This window comes from Eptatretus burgeri, chromosome 6 (genome assembly GCF_056783735.1).
Source record: "Eptatretus burgeri isolate ZD-2024b chromosome 6, Ebu_testis_v1, whole genome shotgun sequence".
In the NCBI taxonomy this organism is placed as follows: Eukaryota; Metazoa; Chordata; class Myxini; order Myxiniformes; family Myxinidae; genus Eptatretus; species Eptatretus burgeri.
In genome coordinates, this window is record NC_140966.1 from 48,824,934 (window position 1) to 48,844,933 (window position 20,000).

Consider the following 20,000-nt stretch of genomic DNA (forward strand, 5'->3'; position numbering starts at 1 on the left):
CTTTTGATGACGTTTATGGTGGAAATGACAGTTGTCATTACATTTTTTGAGCTTCAGGGACTGTGCACACAGATTCTCTTGGTGTATGATACAGTGGCATACAACTAACTCACTTGGCAGCTGTCCGTTTTTAGCTGTCCGTTTAATTTACCTTTTTAGGAAAAAATAATCGCTGTCCGGAGTTTTTTTTGTGTTGTATTTCTGAGGTTGCTTTTGTTTATTGTTAGCGAACGAAGTGAGCTTCATACTTAACGCGTGCACATGAGAGAATAGGAAACAACAACAACACAATACCATGGCAATTTGGAATCCGTGTGGTTGGCTATGACCCTTTTGCTTCCGTTTTTTTTTGCTTCTGGTTATTTTTTGTTTCCGGTTTTTGTCATGGGGAATGATGCATGCCGGGAGATAAAGGCATCGTCGGAGACATGAAAGACCCAAATAATATCAGACATGGTGTATATTTCCTCCACTGATTTTAATAAAGACAAGTCTGAAGACGACGATGGTTCACGAGCGGCATTTGACGATGAAGATTGTTTCAGAAGTCAAGGATGAGACAATGTGATAATGTTTGACCAAGTTATAAAAATGATCAACACGATGTGGTCCGAGTGACGGGTTATTAGCTGCAAAATGTCGAAAACCCGGTTTCGTTCAACAACTTAAAAAATTTGACCTTTGCATAACCTTTAAAGGTCCCAAAACAATGTTGTGGACATTAAAATAAGGAAACAGGATACATGCTATAGTTTAATGGAGTTAGTTCGTCGAAGAAGGTCAAAAACCCGGTTTGATTCCCACAACTTTGAAAATTTGACTTTTGTGAACTTTAAATGTCAAAGGTCAAGGATTATGACCTTTGGTGCAAAAATTCCTCTGGAACATTCCAGGAACAATATAACGTCATATAGGCTATATGGCATTTCACACTCCTCGGATTATCCATACTTTGATGAAATCAGCGTAAAAACAAACTTGAAGGGGCAAGGTGTTTCAGATAGAGCAAAATGGTTTCAAGACTTTAGGTGGGGAATGACCTCAAGATTATACATAAAAAATATTGTCATCCTAGCTCTCAAAGTTTGGGCTGTCGTCTGATTTTTATGTCAAAATTCGAAATTTTCTAAGTTCGTGACCTTGACCTTGTGACCTTGACCTTGGGACTAAAATGAAAAATCGAGCTCTGTGGGGCTATGCAGGTGCCATTTGGCTAACCAAATACTGAAACCCCTGCCAGATTCGACAAAACCCCAAGGAGACGATGCAAATTGAAATTGGCTACCCCCTAAAAACACATTTTTTGGGCGTGGCTCCACCCATAATGGGCGGACCACGCCCATTTTCAGGAAAACACAACTAGATCATGATATAAACCTCCCACCAAAATTTCATCAGGATCGGATTAAAGCCCACGGAGCTATGCTCGGTACAGACAGACAGACAGACAGACAGACAGACAGACAGACAGACAGACAGACAGACAGACAGACAGACAGACAGACAGACAGACAGACAGACATACAGACAGACATACAGACAGACATACAGACAGACACACAACAATAACGAATATAGTGGTCACTTATATTTTTCGTGAATATAGTGGTCACTTATATGTCACGAATGCCGTGACATCACCACCACGAAGCACGTTACGTCTGTGGCTCATGGAAGACCTCTTTCTCAAAGTAATTTAATGTAGGAAGCTGTCACAAGTGAATGAAAAATGCAGTTAACAACCGGTTTTGTCCTTGTAAGGACATCATCAAGAGCCCTTATCGCTCATGGTGCCGTGCAGCAAGAGCTGTCACCACTCACACTTTGGACTCACACATAAACTAGTATATAACCGTAAGGTTTCAGAATTCCAAGTGGATGGAAATGTGCTTTGATGCCCTGATGTTCTGATGCATAATATTGTTGAAGTCACATCTTACATTGTGCAGATGTTTTGCAGGTACCAGCTGGCATCCTTACTACAAGTCACAGACCAGTGTTTGTGTATTTATTTGTTTGTGTGTTTGTTTGTCATGCTACTCCTACAGTTCTGGCCCAATTACATCTAGACTTGCTGCAGAGAATCAGCATGACCCCAATTAATATATATACGGGTGTTTTTTCTCTTTGCCCGTGGTCTTGGAGAAGTGAGGGGGGATGCAAATTCTCGATATAAATGTGTATCATGTCACACCACCTCCAGGTGGGGGAATTATTATGTCTCCACCATCTGCAGTGCAGTATTCCTGTCCCCACATTTTCCAATGCTGTGAGGTGTTTTGAATTATAAGCAGTAGGTATGTTTTTGCTTCATACACGTAACCCGGGATTATTTTTGTGCATACAGAGCTGTCAGTTGCCGATACACCACCCAAATAAAGTTATGCATCAGAAGAACATGTTGCATGCTTGGAACAAGATCATCCATCGGGTGGGTGCTCTGCTAGTATAAATATAAATATATATATATATATATATATATATATATATATAAATAATAGGCTAATGCCATCTGTCTGTCCCAACCTGAAACATGGAAACGCTCATCTGAGAGAAAAAATTCTGAAATAAAATTTGCTTAAAATTAATCCAAACCTTAAAATTATGTTGAAATTCTATTTTTTTTTCAAACAGACAATGAATTGAACCAGGGTGGTGTTTTTGGCAACAAACTCGTGCCTCCATCGCTGCCAATTTTTAAGCAGTGAAGTCGCTTCAATATTTGACGGTCTTTCCTTTCATCCGTCAGTCCATCCATCCATCCATCCATCAAAAATGAAAAAGAAGAACCTAACACACCGTGTTTAATTCTAAAGGGTTCGAAGGGTAATTCAAACTAATGGGTTTTAAATGTGCCATACCCTACCTATATGTTTTCCCTTCAATATAAAACGACCAATTGGACTGTTAAAAGGATTTTAAAAAATGAAAAGAAAATGTCACAGCCATGTCTGAAGGAAGTGGCTCAGTTTGGAATTTTCAATATGAAATAGGCAAAGCCTGGAAAGGAACGAAACCCATTATGTTACCTTTTAGAACCCACTAGAATTACCCTCAAGAATTACCCTTTAGAACCCACTAGAATTACACTTGATTACCCTTTAGAATTTAACATGGCGGGTTATAAAGGTTCTTCTTCTTCATTTTTTTACAGACAGATGGATGGATGGATGGATGGACGGACAGATGGACAGATGAAAGGAAGGACATAGCCAAATATTGAAGTGGCTTCATCTCTCAAAAAAATTCTTCTTCTTCTTTCGGCTGCTCCCGTTAGGGGTCTCCACAGCGGATCATCCGTATGATCCGCATAGTGATTTGGCTTAGTTTTACGCCGGATGCCCTTCCTGACGCAACCCTGGTCGCCTCTTACGACACAGGGATATGGTACACCTATTCTAACCGGGGCATACACCGGGCCCAGTACACTGGTACTCACTTCGCCGACCTCAGAAGGATGACAGGCTGAGTCAACCACATGGTGTATTAATTCAAGCGGCCAAAGGTGCTTGAACTCAGGACCTTTTGGATCCCAAGCCGCTACCCTAACCACTACGCCAACACCAGGCTTTTCATCTCTCAAAAAAAATGATTCAGTAAAAGTTGCTTCAAATTAATCTAAACCTACAGGAAAATAATAAATATACCATCAGAGATGGGGAATCCCCCGCCATTGAATGAAAAAGGTCATACATATTCCAGATAATGAGGGAGGTGAATTGGAAACAAGACACCATTTGGTCATCATCTCGAAAAAGTTCCCCAGGGGTGAGAAACATAGTAACCAAAAATAATTGAAATCAGATAAGCGGTTTTCCATTTATTACAAAAAAAACATTTTTTTCAAGATGGCCGCCCCAGTCGGCCATCTTGGATCTGGCCACGCCCAAAATCAATAGGGTTCTTCCTTTTCAGGTGGTACATGTGTGACCCAAATTTCAAATCGATATGGTGAACAGTTTATGAGTTATCGCACTCACAGCTATAAATGTTGACGCCCGGACGGACGGACAGCCGGACGACCCGGGTGACAACAATATCCCCCTTCCGCCACGCGGCGGGGGATAATAAAACAGACAAAGATGTACACAAGAGATTGCATCTTCACGCATATAAAATTAATGCAGAAAGTGCAGCATTAAGAACCGAGATTTACCCAATCAAATGTTTTGAATAAAGCAATAAGATGTTCAACTCATTTTACTCTTCTTTTATTTAAGCACCAGGCACATACAATTACAACTCAACACATTTCTTGTTGAACCTCCCAATTTGAGCTCTTTCAACCAGTGCAAGAATTAAAGGCTTCCATTTTTTATCGTGTTATTTTTACCTTGGGCTTCTGCTCGTTATTATTATTAATTATTATTATTATTATGATTTTTATTATGTAATACCGTCTCCCTTTTTGGAGAACACAACACCTGGCACACAATGGCTGCACAGTCTCAAATGAAAACCACTCAGCTGTCGAAAGGTTAGACTTGAGCCTTGCCTATTGGGCAGCTGCACTAGTTGGCCGCGAATCAATTTTTACAAATGGCAAAATTTTTTAGGGGGTTAGACAGGGAAATACAAATTAATCAAATCGATATTTTAATGATAGGCGAGTTATGCCAAATTTTATAAACAGGCAAAGTTTTCATTCTTTCCAACCATTGGTGCATTGATGCAACACTTTCAATCAAAGCTCATGGAAGAACTAAAACCTCTTTTTGCAACATGCAACAATATGGTTGGTTCAAAGTAAACCTGCACTTCTTGGTCAAGATAGTTGAAAAATAATGGTAGATTACTGAAAGTTCTGGAGTGATATTGGGTCCCATCTGGTCACAGGTGTGGGAAGTGAAGTTGAAGATGTGCAAATCATTTTGGATATTTCCATTCTGGAAATTAACAGGGTGTCATGTGCTGATCTGACAAACTGTCAAACAACTGAAATCCACAAAAGTACATGAGTACAGTTCAGAGATGCATGTCTCTCCTGTTATGTATAATTGTTTAAATGATGCAAAAGTTTTAAAATTGGATATTAATCAGTGTGTGCTAACCTTCAGCATGAGGTCAACTTTATCTGCCACAATGATAAATGGTTGTGCGCAGTGTTACATGCCATTGCATAGTTTGTGTTAATAGCCGGTAACTGGTTATTTTTACCGTCTATATTTTGTAAATTGTTACCGCCGATTGATTTTCAAGAAACGTATCTTAAAAGCTGTACATGTTCGACGCGTAAAGAAGTGTGAATTCCACCAAAAATAAATATCTCATTCACTCCACAGCCTAACTCGGAGAAGCCTGAATGCTGAGGTAATGGGCTTTGTTTCACTCGTCAGCGATCCTTAGATGGAGTTAGATACGGCCGCAATTTTCACAACAGGCTCGAAATGCCGAGGCCTTGTTTTCATCATGCATCGCAATGTCATTCAATTTCACACCACTCGATCCTCGCATACAGGCAGCACAGGGAGAAAATTGATGATGTCATTAGGGCTTCTGGAACGATCCATGGGGATGTGAGTGTTTTATCAGAGGGATAAAATATCTGGGGCTAATTGTACCTTGTACTCATAATAAATATTCTCACTTTTATATGACACCCAAAATGAAAATAAATATATCATCACTGAAATCAAAATCTTGTCATAAACTAGAATCACATGTTCTCTTTAGCAGTGCATTCAATTCACCGGTACCCCGTACTTGAATCATCTATTCAAATGTGTGGACAGATGAACAACAACTATTGACACACAAACTTGGCACATAGATAATGAATGATGGCTCACAGAAGCACGTCATTTTTTTTTCGAGATCAGATGCAATATGGCCGACAGGCAGCCATTTTGTTTCTTAAATGTGTCCCCAACCATTTCTCTGACATGCATGGTCCGATTTTGTTCAAATTTGGCAAAAGCATTGTCAGGTCAAGTATGGGAGCATGTGCCAGAACAGCGCATCGCTGCGTCCACTTTCCGCCGGTACTCCAGGGGCCTCCGTCTGGCCTTCCCCCAGGCAGATGCCAGGCCCATCCCCATCTGCTTGAGATGCTGGTCAACCTGCTGCAACCACGAGGCACGTGGTCGGCCCATTGGCCTCCTCCACTCACGAGACTCCCTCGCTGAGAGAATCTGGTGAGCAGGATCAGCATCAGGAAAATGAGCCACATGTCCATACAGCCGCAACTGACGCTCACAGACCATGCAGGTAACAAATTTCATCCGAGTCTCTCTCAGCAACTGCTCATTGGAGACAAAATCTGACCAGCGATAGCCAAGGATTCTCCGAAGAGACCTGGTACCAAAGGAATTAAGTCTCCGTCTCAGATCCTTGGTCAGAGTCCAAGTCTCGCATCCATAGAGCAAGACCGGAAGCACCAAGGACCTGAAGACTCGGACTTTCGTCCTCCCGCACAGGTACCGGCAGTGCCCTACCCCACGATCCAGTGAATCTATGACTCCCCAGGCAGGACCCAGACGTTTATTGACCTCTGACACACAGCCAGCAAGGACATGAATATCACTACCAAGGTAAGTGAATCTCTCCACGACCTCAACATTCTCACCACAAACAGACACAGACAGGACAGCAGCATCCAAAATGTCATTGAAAGCCTGGATCTTAGTATTGACCCAAGAAACCCGTAATCCCAGCGGTCCGACTCCTCATTCAGCACCTCGAGGGCCCCCAAAAGGATATCTAAAGTCTCCGCAAAGATGACTGCATCATCTGTGACATCAAGGTCCGAGATCTTGACATTCCCAAACGATGCACCACAGCTTGATCTTTCCGACATCCTAAAATCCAGTCCATACAAGTGCTGAAAAGTGTGGGGGCCAGTACACACCCCTGACGAACTCCACTAACAACTAGCAATAAGTCAGAGATGGTACCACCACACTTCACAGCACTCTCAGTACCAGAGTAGAGTTCAGACATCAGATCGATCCGTTTTGGTGGCACCCCACGAAGACCAAGAATCCTCCAGAGGGCATCCTGATTCACTGAATCGAACGCTTTACAGAGATCAACATAGGCTGCAAGCAGCCCCTGCCGAAACTCTCATCTGCGTTCGGTGAGGACACGAAGAGCAAGGATACGGTCAATCGTTGACCTCTTTGGTGTAAAGCCTGACTGCTCTGGATGCTGGTGCTCAAGCAGATGGTGGTAAACCCTATCAAGAATTATCCAAGCAAATACATTGCCCGGCACTGAGAGCAGCGTCACCCCTCGGTAGTTGTTGCAGTCTTGGCGATCACCCTTCCCTTTCCAGAGAGGGACAACAAGGCCCCTCTTCCAATCAGTTGGGATGCTGCCTGTGTTCCAGGCAGAGCACAAAACTGCATGCAATGACACGAGTGCAGCATTTCCACCAGCCTTGAGAAGTTCAGCATGGATGCCACAGATCCCTGGAGCTTTACCCCGTTTCAACCGGTTCACCGCAGCCCGTGTTTCCACAAGCGAAGGTGGACCACAGTTGATTGGAGGGTCAGCAACAGGGATTGTAACACCCTTGACGTCCAACTCGACAGCTGGGGGATCAGCCGGGAACAACTGCTCAAAGTAACCGGCCCAGCGGGCCTTCACTTCAGACTCCTCTGTCAAGAGCCTACCACTCTCTGCTCTAACTGCAGTGCTCCGAGGGATGGGCTTGGATGAACGCAATGCGCGAATTCCCCTGTAAGCAGGATGAAAATCACCTGTCCACAGGTGATGCTCTACCCCCTCACAGATTCCTCGCACATAGGCCTCCTTGTCTACCCTTAGCGCACATACAGTTTTACGCCTCATTGTAAGCATTGTACATGATGGCATACTCTCGCACCGAACTTTATTTTGTGATCTGATCATGAAGATGGCTGGTGGCCATTTCAGTTGTTTAAAAAAAAAAAACCCAATGTTGAACACATCCTCAACCATTTCTCAGACATGCATTTACCAATCTTGTTCAAACTTGGCACACAGATAATGAATGGTGGTTTACATAAGCGCGTCTTTTTTTTTTCGAGATCAGATCCAAAGTGGTCGACTGGCAGCCATTTTAGTTGTAAAAAAAACCTGATGTTGAACACATCCTCAACCATTTCTCGGACAAGCATTTACTGATGTTGTTAAAACTTGGCACACAGATAATTAATGATGGCTTACGTAAGCACATCATTTTGTTTCAACATCAGATCCAATATGGCTGACTAGCGGCCATTTTAGTGGTAAGAGAAACCCAGTGACAAACACATCCTCAACCTTTTCTCGGACATGCATTTACCAATGTTGTTCAAACTTGGCGCCCAGAAAATGAATCATGGCTGACATATGCACATCATTTTATTTCTCGATCAGATCCAATATGGCCAACTGGTGGCCATTTTGTTGCTTAAATTTTTCCCCAACCATTTCTCAGACATGCATGATCCTATTTTATTCAAACTTGGCAAAAGCACAGTGCATGATGGCATACACGTGCCCCTCACCTTATTTTGTGATCTGATCAAAGATGGCCGACTGGAAGACTGACGGCCGTTTTAGCCGTATATAAATATGGGCAAGCCCTTTAATTTCACACAGCAAAATTACTAAAACAACGGGGACTATGACATTTTATATCTTTTTTACTTATTCTATTTTATTTTCTCACATCTCTCCTTCCCTTCCCCACCCCTCCACAGTCCCTTTTTTTAACATAAATTACAGTTAATTCACAAGATAATTAATTATGACATTGGAATTTGTTTAGCATAAAGTATACTTTTGACAAATCTTTTCTGCATTCAATTCAAAATTAACTGCAGCATAAATGAAAGTCCTAAGTTTAGCCTGAAGCCTCTTACCTCCTTCTCATCAACAGACTTCTTATTCTGCCACAGATAATCAAACCACTTGATGATCCTTGCTTCCAAGTCTTTACTGACATGACGGAACTGCATGTACTGCTTTATGGCATCAACCTTTGCCTGCCAGATGTACAAATACATGAACACAGTTATTTACGATAATAAAAATGCCAAATACAATTATCGTCAGGATCAAAAGGAATGTGATGACAGCCAACTCACTTGAAATTCAGCTCTGGCTGCATTCATATTCGAGATCATGGAACCCACATTTCCTACAATCGTGGCAAAAATAAGCACTCCCACGAGAAAGTCAAACACCACAAAGGTGAACTCAGAGTCGTGTACTGGTGCTGGTGTCTCCCCAATGGTCGTGAGAGTGAGAGTCGACCAGTAAAGACTATAAATGTACTTTCGCGAAAGCCGCCCATATTCTGGATGTGAAGTATTTGGGTACACCCAAGTGTCAGTACCAAAGCCAATGGCTTTTGAGATGGCGTAAAAGATGCACGCATTCCAGTGGATGATCACGAGGATATATAGCACAAGGTTCCCAATGCGAAAAGCATTCGGGTAGTCGGTGCGTGTCTCAGTCCGGTCGAAAAACTCAAACATTCGACTGAACCGAAGCAACCGGTTAAAACGAATGACTGGAAGATGTGGTCCTGTTATAGCAAACGCAATATCCGTAGGGATGAGAGATGCCACGTCGAGTTTGAACTGCATCGTCGTGATGTAACTATGGCGAAGTTTCACAGGATCCCGTACTAGCAGGCCTTGTTCCAAGTAGCCTGTGATGGAAGGGATGTCAGTAAGTTTATCATATAATATGCCATTCACTCGTTTTTCTGCTTTTTGGTGATATGGTTGTGAGGGTAAACAAATGGCTGGTTTGCAGTGTGCAACTACATGCCTGACTTTAATCAATGTAGATATTAACAGAAAGTGAACACAAGAATATTCAGGCAAATTAAAAGGGGAAAATTTTGCATCATAATCTTTGTCCATCAAAGTTATACGACAAAGAACAGTGACATCACTACATCATTTTAATAATCATCAACTTCCATTTTTATTGGGGACCAACCATTACTTTTGGAATGCTACTGCGGAATTATGATGCTTCCTTTATCCACCCCCCCACAATATCACCCATGTATAATAGACATTATTTGGCTCTTTTTCAGACACAATACTGTAGGCCTACTTTAAATCATATTTCAAAAACATTACCCAACTAACCAAACCACACATGGTAGTTAACAAGTATGGTACAGTATTGTGGAAGTTTTTCAAATATTACCTCTGATTTGTAGGGATACAGTTAAACCATTCCTTGCCTTTTAAATCTCTCAACCATGCACCAGTTATATAAAGGGTTAATTAGTCATTAAAAATTAACGTTAGAATAAGTCATCCCATAAATACCGTAAAACTCCGACATTTACGGATTCGACATTCATGTAACCCAGCTACACTGTGCAGGTTTATATATGCACACTGTTCCTGCTTTTGCAGCCCCTGTGCTCCAGATACTCACAGGTTTTGCAGGTATAAACCATCACCACCCACCCATTCACCCCCAACAATAGGCACTACTACCACTAATGCTGAGCTGATATCGTTTTCGGAAATCGACACAGGCTGATATCATCAATTTTTAGGAAATCAGCATCAGCTGATTGGAGTCATTGTGAGTGCTGATTACTGATTACAGTACCACACTGCATACAACCCAAAAACCTTGATTAGCTTTCTCCCTTGTTTAGGGCAAACTTCAAAAACCAAATTAAAACAAAAAACAATGGTGAATTATAGACATTTCAAGGAGATGTGCATAACCATTACTCTTTATAAACAGCCAGCAATTGTCGTGTGACAGGTACAAAAAATTTGGCTCTAATTTGGAAAACATGTTGATATGACAAACGGCTTGGAAATCAGGCGTTATCAAATTTATTTTACTTTGTAACTCACAAAGAGAAACAACATAACCTTTATAAAGCACACCCAATTCATATAAAACAACTAATTGCTGTAATAACAGCTGCTATGTAAAAAGGAAAATGTGATCGCTCATACACTGCTGTGGTTTAAAGTTAAAACCTACTGTACCCTCCTTCCTGGTCATACCAAAGTAATGTGTTACCCGAGCATGGATAACAATTGCTAACGGTTAGCCGCCCACTGAGCTTGGCCTTCCACCTCCACCAGTGCACTGATACCACCATTTATAACACTGAGTCAATGGCCGATCGATTCACTTAACATATGAACGATTGTTCAGGCCCGAATCCCTTTGTAACCCGGGAAGACTTGTATTTAAAACTTGTACTTGTAAGTACTTGTACTTTTAAGTTCCCTGTCCTGTATTTTTTTTATTGAACTTGCTTTTCATATGACTAGATAAATATGAAACACTTCATTTTATATCCGTCAATAGCTTATCTTTGACATAGCTCATGGTGAGAGAGTTAGAAGGAATTCAACATAGCCCCCCCCCCCCACGACCTAACCTCCTTTCCCGATTCACAGGTTTGTACATGTGTAGTTCGCCCCAAACCCGTTGTTTGGATAGAATAAATGTGATTCATTCGGGCTGCGACGCTTTGAGATAGCCGTTTTTCTGTTCTATCTTTATTTTGAACCAACCGCCATCACACAACAACCACCAACCACACCGCCGCTTCACAACAACAACAACGCCAACAGCCACGACCTTTACCTTCACAACTCGCTCCCACATCATCGCAACATGCCATTCCCAAACGCACCATAAACCCTCCACCACCCTCACCTCCCTCCTTCTACCGCCATTCCAGCATCACCTGTGAGCACCGAGCGTCGGGCTGTCCTGGGCTCGTACAAGATACGCGCCGAGCCGCGAGTTCAAGATGCGGCCTTTCCGAGGAGAATTCGGATCAGGAATGCTACACGCCCACTTCTGATCCGTCCAATCAGCAAGCGCGGGGCGGCTTGGCCCCGCCTCCAGGCGCGTCTGTGTGGAATCGAGATATGCAAATTCTAGGATCAGGGGAGATTCACGCCCCTTTTCCTCCGTCCAATGGGCGAGCGTAGCTCCGCCCCGAGCTCATCCTGATCCGGAAATTTGCATATGGGTTCTCCTGCCGGCCTATAAAACGCCGAGCAGAAAAGCAGAGTTTAGTGGCAGAAAAGCGAGGAGAGTTTTGGGGCAGAGAGAAAGAAGAGTTGTTGCGTAAGAGTTGTTGTTGCGAGGCAGTCAAGTCGGGTTGGAGCGCGGAGTGGAGTCGGGAGGCGAGGGCGTCCAGGTGGTTTTCTGCAGTCGGCTGAGGAGAATTGGGGGAAGAGTCCGAGGAGCTCGGGTCCGAGGCAAGGAAGATCGCGGTCGGCGACGAGGTCGTGGTGGAATCGCTCGTCACGGGACCCAAGCAAGCCAGCTATACTCTTTCCCCAGAGCATAAATAATTCCCCCTTTCCCCCATGCTGAGATCGTGCGAAAAGGGGGCCCCGTTCCCACCCCACTCCAAGCGGTGCCAACGAAACCCGCGAAGGAGCACGAAGTCGGGGCACCGCCGCAGTGCCACATTTGCGGCTCATCACGAAGACGCGGGTAGGACCCACCCGGTCTCGCACACCTGACCGCTCCTTCAGGTCCCGCGCAAATATTGGCCCACAGGCCCCGTCGGCCACCTTGTCTTTGAGGGTTGTGTGCTGTTGGAGCCGTCTGGTGAAGTAAAACTGTTTAAGTGTTGCCGTGTGTCGGTCTTAGTCGGTAGTATCTCTGCGTCATTGTTTCTTTTGTAGCATTTGATATATGTGCATTCTGTTTGGCTGTATATGTGTGCTCTCCGTGTGCCGCAGAATAAATGTGCATTATGTTGAACTGTTTTCCCATTTCGCTTCGTCTTTTCTTGAATTGAATCTCCATCTTGCTTCACGTAACGGGTTCGTCGAGGGCTCAATACGCCCGATAATTAATCGGAACCGTCGAGGCCGATAATAACACCGCTCGGTTATTCTGATAGCACGGAACGGATCGCTTAAGCAGCCCGTGTCCGGAGTCGACCTGCGGTGAGGTGCGATCGCCCGGTCTACCATCCGCGTGGGTAATTAGGTGGGTCGAGTTTGGTGAACAACCCTATCCCACGCGGGTGGCCGATTGGCACGATCGTGGTGAGGCCGAAAGGCCCACCCGTGACTAGCTCCCGGCATTAGTCCGAGAGGGTCACGACAGAATTGTCCGTCCGGTGGGCGACGTGCCGCGATTCGAGTCACGTGGCCGTTCGCACGCCGGCGGGCGCGAATTTGCAACAATATATATGTATATGTATATGTGTGTGTGTGTGTATATATATATATATATATATATATATATATATATATATATATATATATATATATATATATATATATATATATATATATATATATATATATACATATATCTTCTTCTTCTTTCGGCTGCTCCCGTGAGGGGTCGCCACAGCGGATCATCCGTATGATCCGCATCGTGATTTGGCACATGTTTTACGCCGGATGCCCTTCCTGACGCAACCCTGGTCGCCTCTTACGACACAGGGATATATATATATATATATATATATATATATATATATATATATATATATATATATATATATATATATATATATATATATATATATATATATATATATATATATATATATATATATATATATATATATATATATATATATATATATATATATATGTGTATATATGCCTGGTGTTGGCGCAGTGGTTAGGGCAGTGGCTTGGGATCCAAAAGGTCCTGAGTTCAAGCCCCGTTGGTCCACTGAATTAATACACCAGGGGGTTGACTCAGCCTGTCATCCTTCCGAGGTTGGCGAAATGAGTACCAGTATACTGGGCCGGTGTATACCCTGGTTAAAATAGGTATACCATATCCCTGTGTCGTAAGAGGCGACCAGGGTTGCGTCAGGAAGGGCATCCGGCGTAAAACATGTGCCAAATCACTATGCGGATCATAATGGATGATCCGCTGTGGCGACCCCTAACGGGAGCAGCCGAAAGAAGAAGAAGATATATATATATACATATATATATATATGTATATATATATATATATGTATGTATATATATATATGTATGTATATATATATATATATATATATATATATATATATATATATATATATATATATATATGTATATGTATATATATATATATATATATGTATATATATATATATATATATGTATATATATATATATGTATATATATATATATGTATATATATATATATATATATGTATATATATATATATGTATATATATATATATATATATATATATATATATATGTATATATATATATATATATATATATGTATATATATATATATATATATATATATATATATATATGTATATATATATATATATGTATATATGTATATATATATATATGTATATATGTATATATATATATATATATATATATATATATATATATATATATATATATATATATATATATATATATGTATATATATATATATATATATATGTGACAATAACCGGCCCAGGATCAATGGTCTCTGCAAAAAGAAAGCAGTTAGCAGGGAGCCAGGCTGCTCGCATGCAGTCTCTGGCTCAAACAATGCAGGTGACAGGGAACGTGGCCGGCTGCTCACACGCAGTCCAAGGCCTTCCCTTTTGAACTGAACGCAGTGAACCACAATGGTGCATGGGCTGCACAAACGCAGTCTCCGTGCCAGCTCAAGTGGCACACGCAATGAACACAACGAATGGATGGATGAATGGATGGACGCAAACACGGTGCACGGGCCGCCACTGCAGGCCCGTGTTGTAGCTGCCAACAGGGCAGTTCTTGCAGCTTGCAAACTGTTGCTTTCTGATCCTGGCGCACATGGCAATGAACAGGGGGGGGCAAGCAAAAATTGAACGGGGCTGGTGAACAGGGGCAGTGGGCATGGCATGGCAAAGGTGATCAGGCAAACACAGCCTGCAGAACCAGGCCGCTGCAGGCAAACACAGCCGGCAGATGAACTGGCCGGCACAGGCCTTGAAGCACAGCAGCTGCAGACAATCCGACCGGCACAGGCCTTGCAGCACAACAGCTGCAGACAATCCGGCCGGCACAGGCTTTGCAGCAAAACAACAGCTGCCGATGAAGTGGGACGGCCTTTGCCTTGCAGCAACGCAGCCAGCAGATGAAGCTGGCCAGCCTTTGCCGTTCAGTGGAGGTTGGTGGAGGGAGTGCAGTGGTGCTGGCCACTCGGAAGGCGGGCTCAGACCTACCTACCTGTCTCCCTCCCACCTATCGCCTTTGCCTGTCACTGTACATACCCACTCCCTTAATTTGTCAAACCCCAATTTAGCCCCAACTTATTTTTTTATTTTTACTTCCCCACTATAAATCGTCCCCTAACCCCCTGTACTGTCCTTGTTCGGCTAACCGATCCTGTCACCTAGCCTACTCCCAACCCCTACGTTCCCTTCCCGGAGGGGAACAAGGGAGAGCTAGCGTCCTGTGTCGAGGCCCAACGAAGCCTCAGGATGGCCTCCCCAGAGTTCAGCGATCTAACCCAAAGTGGGTCCAGCGGCCCACAACGAGAGCGAGGGGATGGATGGTGCGGAGGGGTCCACTTCCTAATCTACCCTATCCATTTAACTGTTAAACTACCCCGGGGCTTTCAACAAGCACCTCTCGCTGAAACTATTGGTTCTAACAACCCAGATTCCCGTCGCCTGTGTTGGTGTCCTTACAATTTCGGGCCTCGCCCCCCAATTTTCTCTCCGTGCCCTCACACGGTCTCATGGCTGGGACACGTGGCTCCCTTTGGCAGGCACGACCCTCTGCCGATTCTCCCGCTATGGCACCCCCGGGCACTACACTGCCTCCGAGCCTACCAGCTCCCTAACACCGGGGAGTGCCCCCCATGGCACCTCCCCTGAAACGCACACGTGGCAGGCTGGCTTCCCGGGCCCCTTTCCGAGGGTCACCCGTGCCCACAACACTGCCCACGCGGCTAATGGCACCCCGGGCCCCCGCACCAAGCAGGCGCACCCGTGCCCACTACGCTATCCTGGCCCCCCATGGGCCCTTGGCCTACCACGGCCGACTAGCCTGGTGCCCGGGGTACCCACTCAGCGATACTCACCTTTCGCAGCCACGCTTCCAGCCCGTCAACAGGGCTCCTGCACCCCTCCAAACGGGTTTCGAGCCTACACTCCCACCAACAACAAAACGACCTCCATTTTGTAAATTTGACTAACCCCCGAACTCACTCTACACTGACCCCGGGGTCCCTTGGGCGGGAGTCACTCCTCCACCCAATCACTCATCGCACCATGCATTCCCCATTCGCTCCACTCACACAGACCCGCTGGCCTCACTCACTCAACAAGTACTCACCTCACAACTCACCAACTCTTCAACACACTCACCGCTGAACTCTGCCATCCTTCTATCTGCATCCCCTAACTAACTCGTGCTCCCACGTCGTCCCTTAAACTAGTAGCACGTTCCTTTTAACACTACGTAGCTAAGCTACGTCCCCACTACACATTCACTGTCTGTCACTGTCTTCTAACTCAAAAATCATTTTATTTCCCAACCTAAATCTGGCTACAATCCCTCTAACTAATCCATTCCACGGACTCCATGAGGACTTACCCCTGCCCCATGAAGTCGGTCTTACTAAGCTAACCCTTCCCCCTAACTAGTTTCCATCCTGTGCCCTGGTCAAGGGGGTCTTCCACCCCTTGCCCAGGAATCCTGTGCACCCGAAAGTGAGGCTTGCTTTTTCCTTTTCTTTTTTTTTTTTTTTACATGCGCAGCACCAGGGCGGCAACTCACAGCTCGCGCACTTTGCACCTGCCCGTGACGTCATGCAGCTGCACGTGTACCTCGTCCCTCCTTGGACGGTACCATCCTGCAGGGATACCCCTCCTGCCGGATTCCAACCCCACGTGCAGCCATGACGTCACCGTGCGCATAATAAAAAAAACACAAGCCCCACGTCTCGAGGGGTTCCCCACGCGAACACATGTGCTTTGCCCGTTGGAGCTTAACACACACGCCCGCGTGAAGAACCCATCCGGTCCAAATCCGTAATCCTGCCTAAACTTTGTCCGTCCGCGGGATCGGCAAATCCACCGCGTGCGTTTCCGGACCGGGACTTCACTCTCGCAAGCGAGCACGTGGGGGCCTCGTGCGTTGCACAGCACGGACTTCGTGCTCGCTGCTGGGTGAACCCGGCACGGTCCTCGAAACAGCTACAGCCGCTACCCGGCTTTTGTCCCTCACATGTCGCTGTCGTCGTCTCCATTCCACCCACGCACACCTGCGTGTTACGACTCTAACACTCCATTCCATTAAACTCACCCCGGGAGACGCGACTGCATGTTCACACATGCCGACCGACATCTCCCTCACATACAGCGACCTTGCACACGCTGTCTCTCTCACACTCACGGTCTCCCTTGCACTCGGCCGTTCACTCACGCATGCCATCTCCCTCGCACACGTGGCTCCACTCACTCGCGGCCTTCCACTCACTCGTGCTATTTCCCTCAAACAAACCACACCACTCACACACGCGGGGGCACTCACCCGCGGTGCCTCACTCACACTGGCCGTTTCACTCACACACACGGCCTCTTCCACTTGCGGTGCCCCTTTTACACACGGCATGCTGGGAAGCACACACTCCGGCACACTCGCCACCACACCACTCACACACGGGGTCGCTTCCACACACGGGGACGCACTCACACCTTGCACCACACACACAGGGACAACCACACTGGGGATTCGTGTCCCCACAAGGGTCTCCGGGGCCTCTATACCCCCCAAGCTCTCCGTGCACCCGTCCACAGCACTCCTCCCCTCCACCTCGCAAAGCACGACCGAACCCACCTGGTCGTGACTCGCATCAAGGGGGCATACTCCCTCCCCTCGTTCCTGGAGGAGGCCATCCAACTGCTCGCACCGGGTCTCTACCCAGTCCGCGAGCTCACCCCCATTATCCTCCACTACCTCCGTGTGTGTGTGTGCGTCACTTACCCCGTCTTCATCGTGTAGTCTTCCCTCTATCGTTCCCATCTCCCGTGTCTCTACCAACTCAGTCACCTCTTCACCCTTTACCTCCCTTGTCTCAACTATCATTTCCGTCTCTTCCCTTATCTCCCTCGTGCACGTCTCCGTCACCCCAATTAGTTTTTTGCTCTCGGTTACCGTCACGACCCTCGCCCAACACGTCCCCCGAATTATTTTTTCACCCGCCTCCACCGCGGGCCCGACAACCGTTGCACTCCCTCCCAGCTCGTTCGCTCCCACACGTGGCGTCGCCATTTTGAGCTCCCCGGTTACTGCCTTCATGCCCGCCTGCAGGCTTCGGCCCATGTTCCGCGTCTCACCCCGCAGCTCTTTCATTTCTTCCTTCATGTTTGTTTCCATCTTTTCGTTCATGCTTTTTATTTCGTTCATTTGTTGTGTATTCGCATCCATTTTTTCGTTCATTTGCTGTGTATTCGCATCCATTTTTTCGTTCATGCTTTTTATTTCGTTCATTTGTTGTGTATTCGCATCCATCCTCGCTGTCATTGCCGCCAGCATGGCGCATAGCTGGGCCATGTCGGGTGCGCTTGGGTGAGCCATTTCGGCAAGGATCGGGGGGTTTTGGTGGAGAGGGGGAGGGGAGGTGTCATACACCGCGGCCGCCGCCGCACCTATTTCGGGCTCTGGGTTCAGTTGAACGAGTTCGTGTTCCTGCACAACCAACATTTCCTGCACGGGGATTTCATCCTGAGCCATGGATTCTACATTACTATTACACATACCTAATCCACCCGGCACCCGCTCGCCTTGAGACGCCATCTTGCTTCTCGTAAAGGGTTAATTTAGCTCGCTCGTAATTTGGAGGGAATCGGGGGTCGCTCGTCTCACCCCTGGACCGATTCCCGTGAATTTAGTTGGAGACAGGAGAGCCCGTTTTCCCGTTCTCCGATACCAGTGCCGCGAGGAGGGCGATGAGTTTATATCACACGACCTGACACCAGTGTTGCGGATTCGCGCCCGCCGGCGTGCGGACGGTCACGTAACTCGAATCGCGGCACGTCGCCCACCGGACGGACAATCCCGTCGTGACCCTCTCGGACTAACGCCGGGAACTGGTCACGGGTGGGCCTTTCGGCCTCACCACGATCGTGCCAATCGGCCCCCGCGTGGGATAGGGTTACTCGCCAAATTCGACCTACCTAAGTACCCACACGGAGGGTAGACCGGGCGATCGCACCTCGCCGCAGGTCGACTTCGGACACGGGCCACTTTAAGCGACCCGTTCCGTACTATCGGGATAACCGAGCGGTGTTATCGTCAACCTGGACGGTTCGATTAATTATCGGGCGTTTTAGCCCACGACCAACCCTTTACGTGAAGTAAGATGGAGATTCAATTAAAGAAAAGACGAAGCGAAACGGAAAAACAGTTCAACATAAAGCACATTTATTTCGCGATGAATGGAAAGCACACATATACAATTACACCAAAAGCAAATGTAAAAGAAGAAGAAACACACAATAATACACAAAAAGCAAATGTAAAAGCAAAACACAATGCAGATATACCACCGACTACCGAGCACACGGCAACACTTATACAGTTTTACTTCACAGACGGCGCCGACAACACATATACTCAAAGCAAAAGAAAAGGACCACCCTCAAGGATGATGGGGGCAGACGGGCCTGGGGCCGAGACCGCGTCGGGCCGACCCGTCTGATGATGAGCCGCAAAATGGCGGTGGTGCCCCGACTCCGCGGGCCTCGCGGACAGTGTCTGGAATGGGGTGGGAACGGGGCCCCCTTCTCGCACTATCTCAGCGCGGGGGGAAACAGGAGGGGGTTGTTGATGATCGGGGGAAGGAGGATATCTCCCTGGCTCGGGTCCCGCGACGAGCGTCTCCACCATGACCTCGGTCGCGTTGCCGGCCTCTCCTCTCCGCAGCTCCCCGACTCTGACACGAGCACCCCCTCGACTGCCTTCGCCGCCGCCATCTCTCCAACTCTCCACAGCTCTGTCCAACTGCCTTCTCCGACTCCTCTCTTGACTGGCTCTTCCCAACTCAACTCCGAACTGAACCTTTGGCGAGCGAACACGGCCCTTTATAGCCCCC

The 20,000-nt window shown here is 46.1% G+C and overlaps 1 protein-coding gene across 3 annotated transcripts in view; it reads right to left on the reverse strand.

Annotated features, from left to right (window-relative positions):
* The window catches only part of LOC147024726 (cyclic nucleotide-gated channel alpha-3-like), a 72,931-nt gene that overhangs the window by 22,808 nt on the left and 30,123 nt on the right, over positions 1–20,000 (reverse strand). For all 3 annotated transcript variants that reach the window (XM_085884921.1, XM_085884920.1, XM_085884922.1), the window contains 2 exons: positions 9,054–9,622; positions 8,829–8,951 (listed from right to left, as the gene is read on the reverse strand). In XM_085884921.1, coding sequence (XP_085741047.1) covers positions 8,829–8,951; positions 9,054–9,622 — 692 coding nt within the window. The remainder of the gene's footprint in view (positions 1–8,828; positions 8,952–9,053; positions 9,623–20,000) is intronic.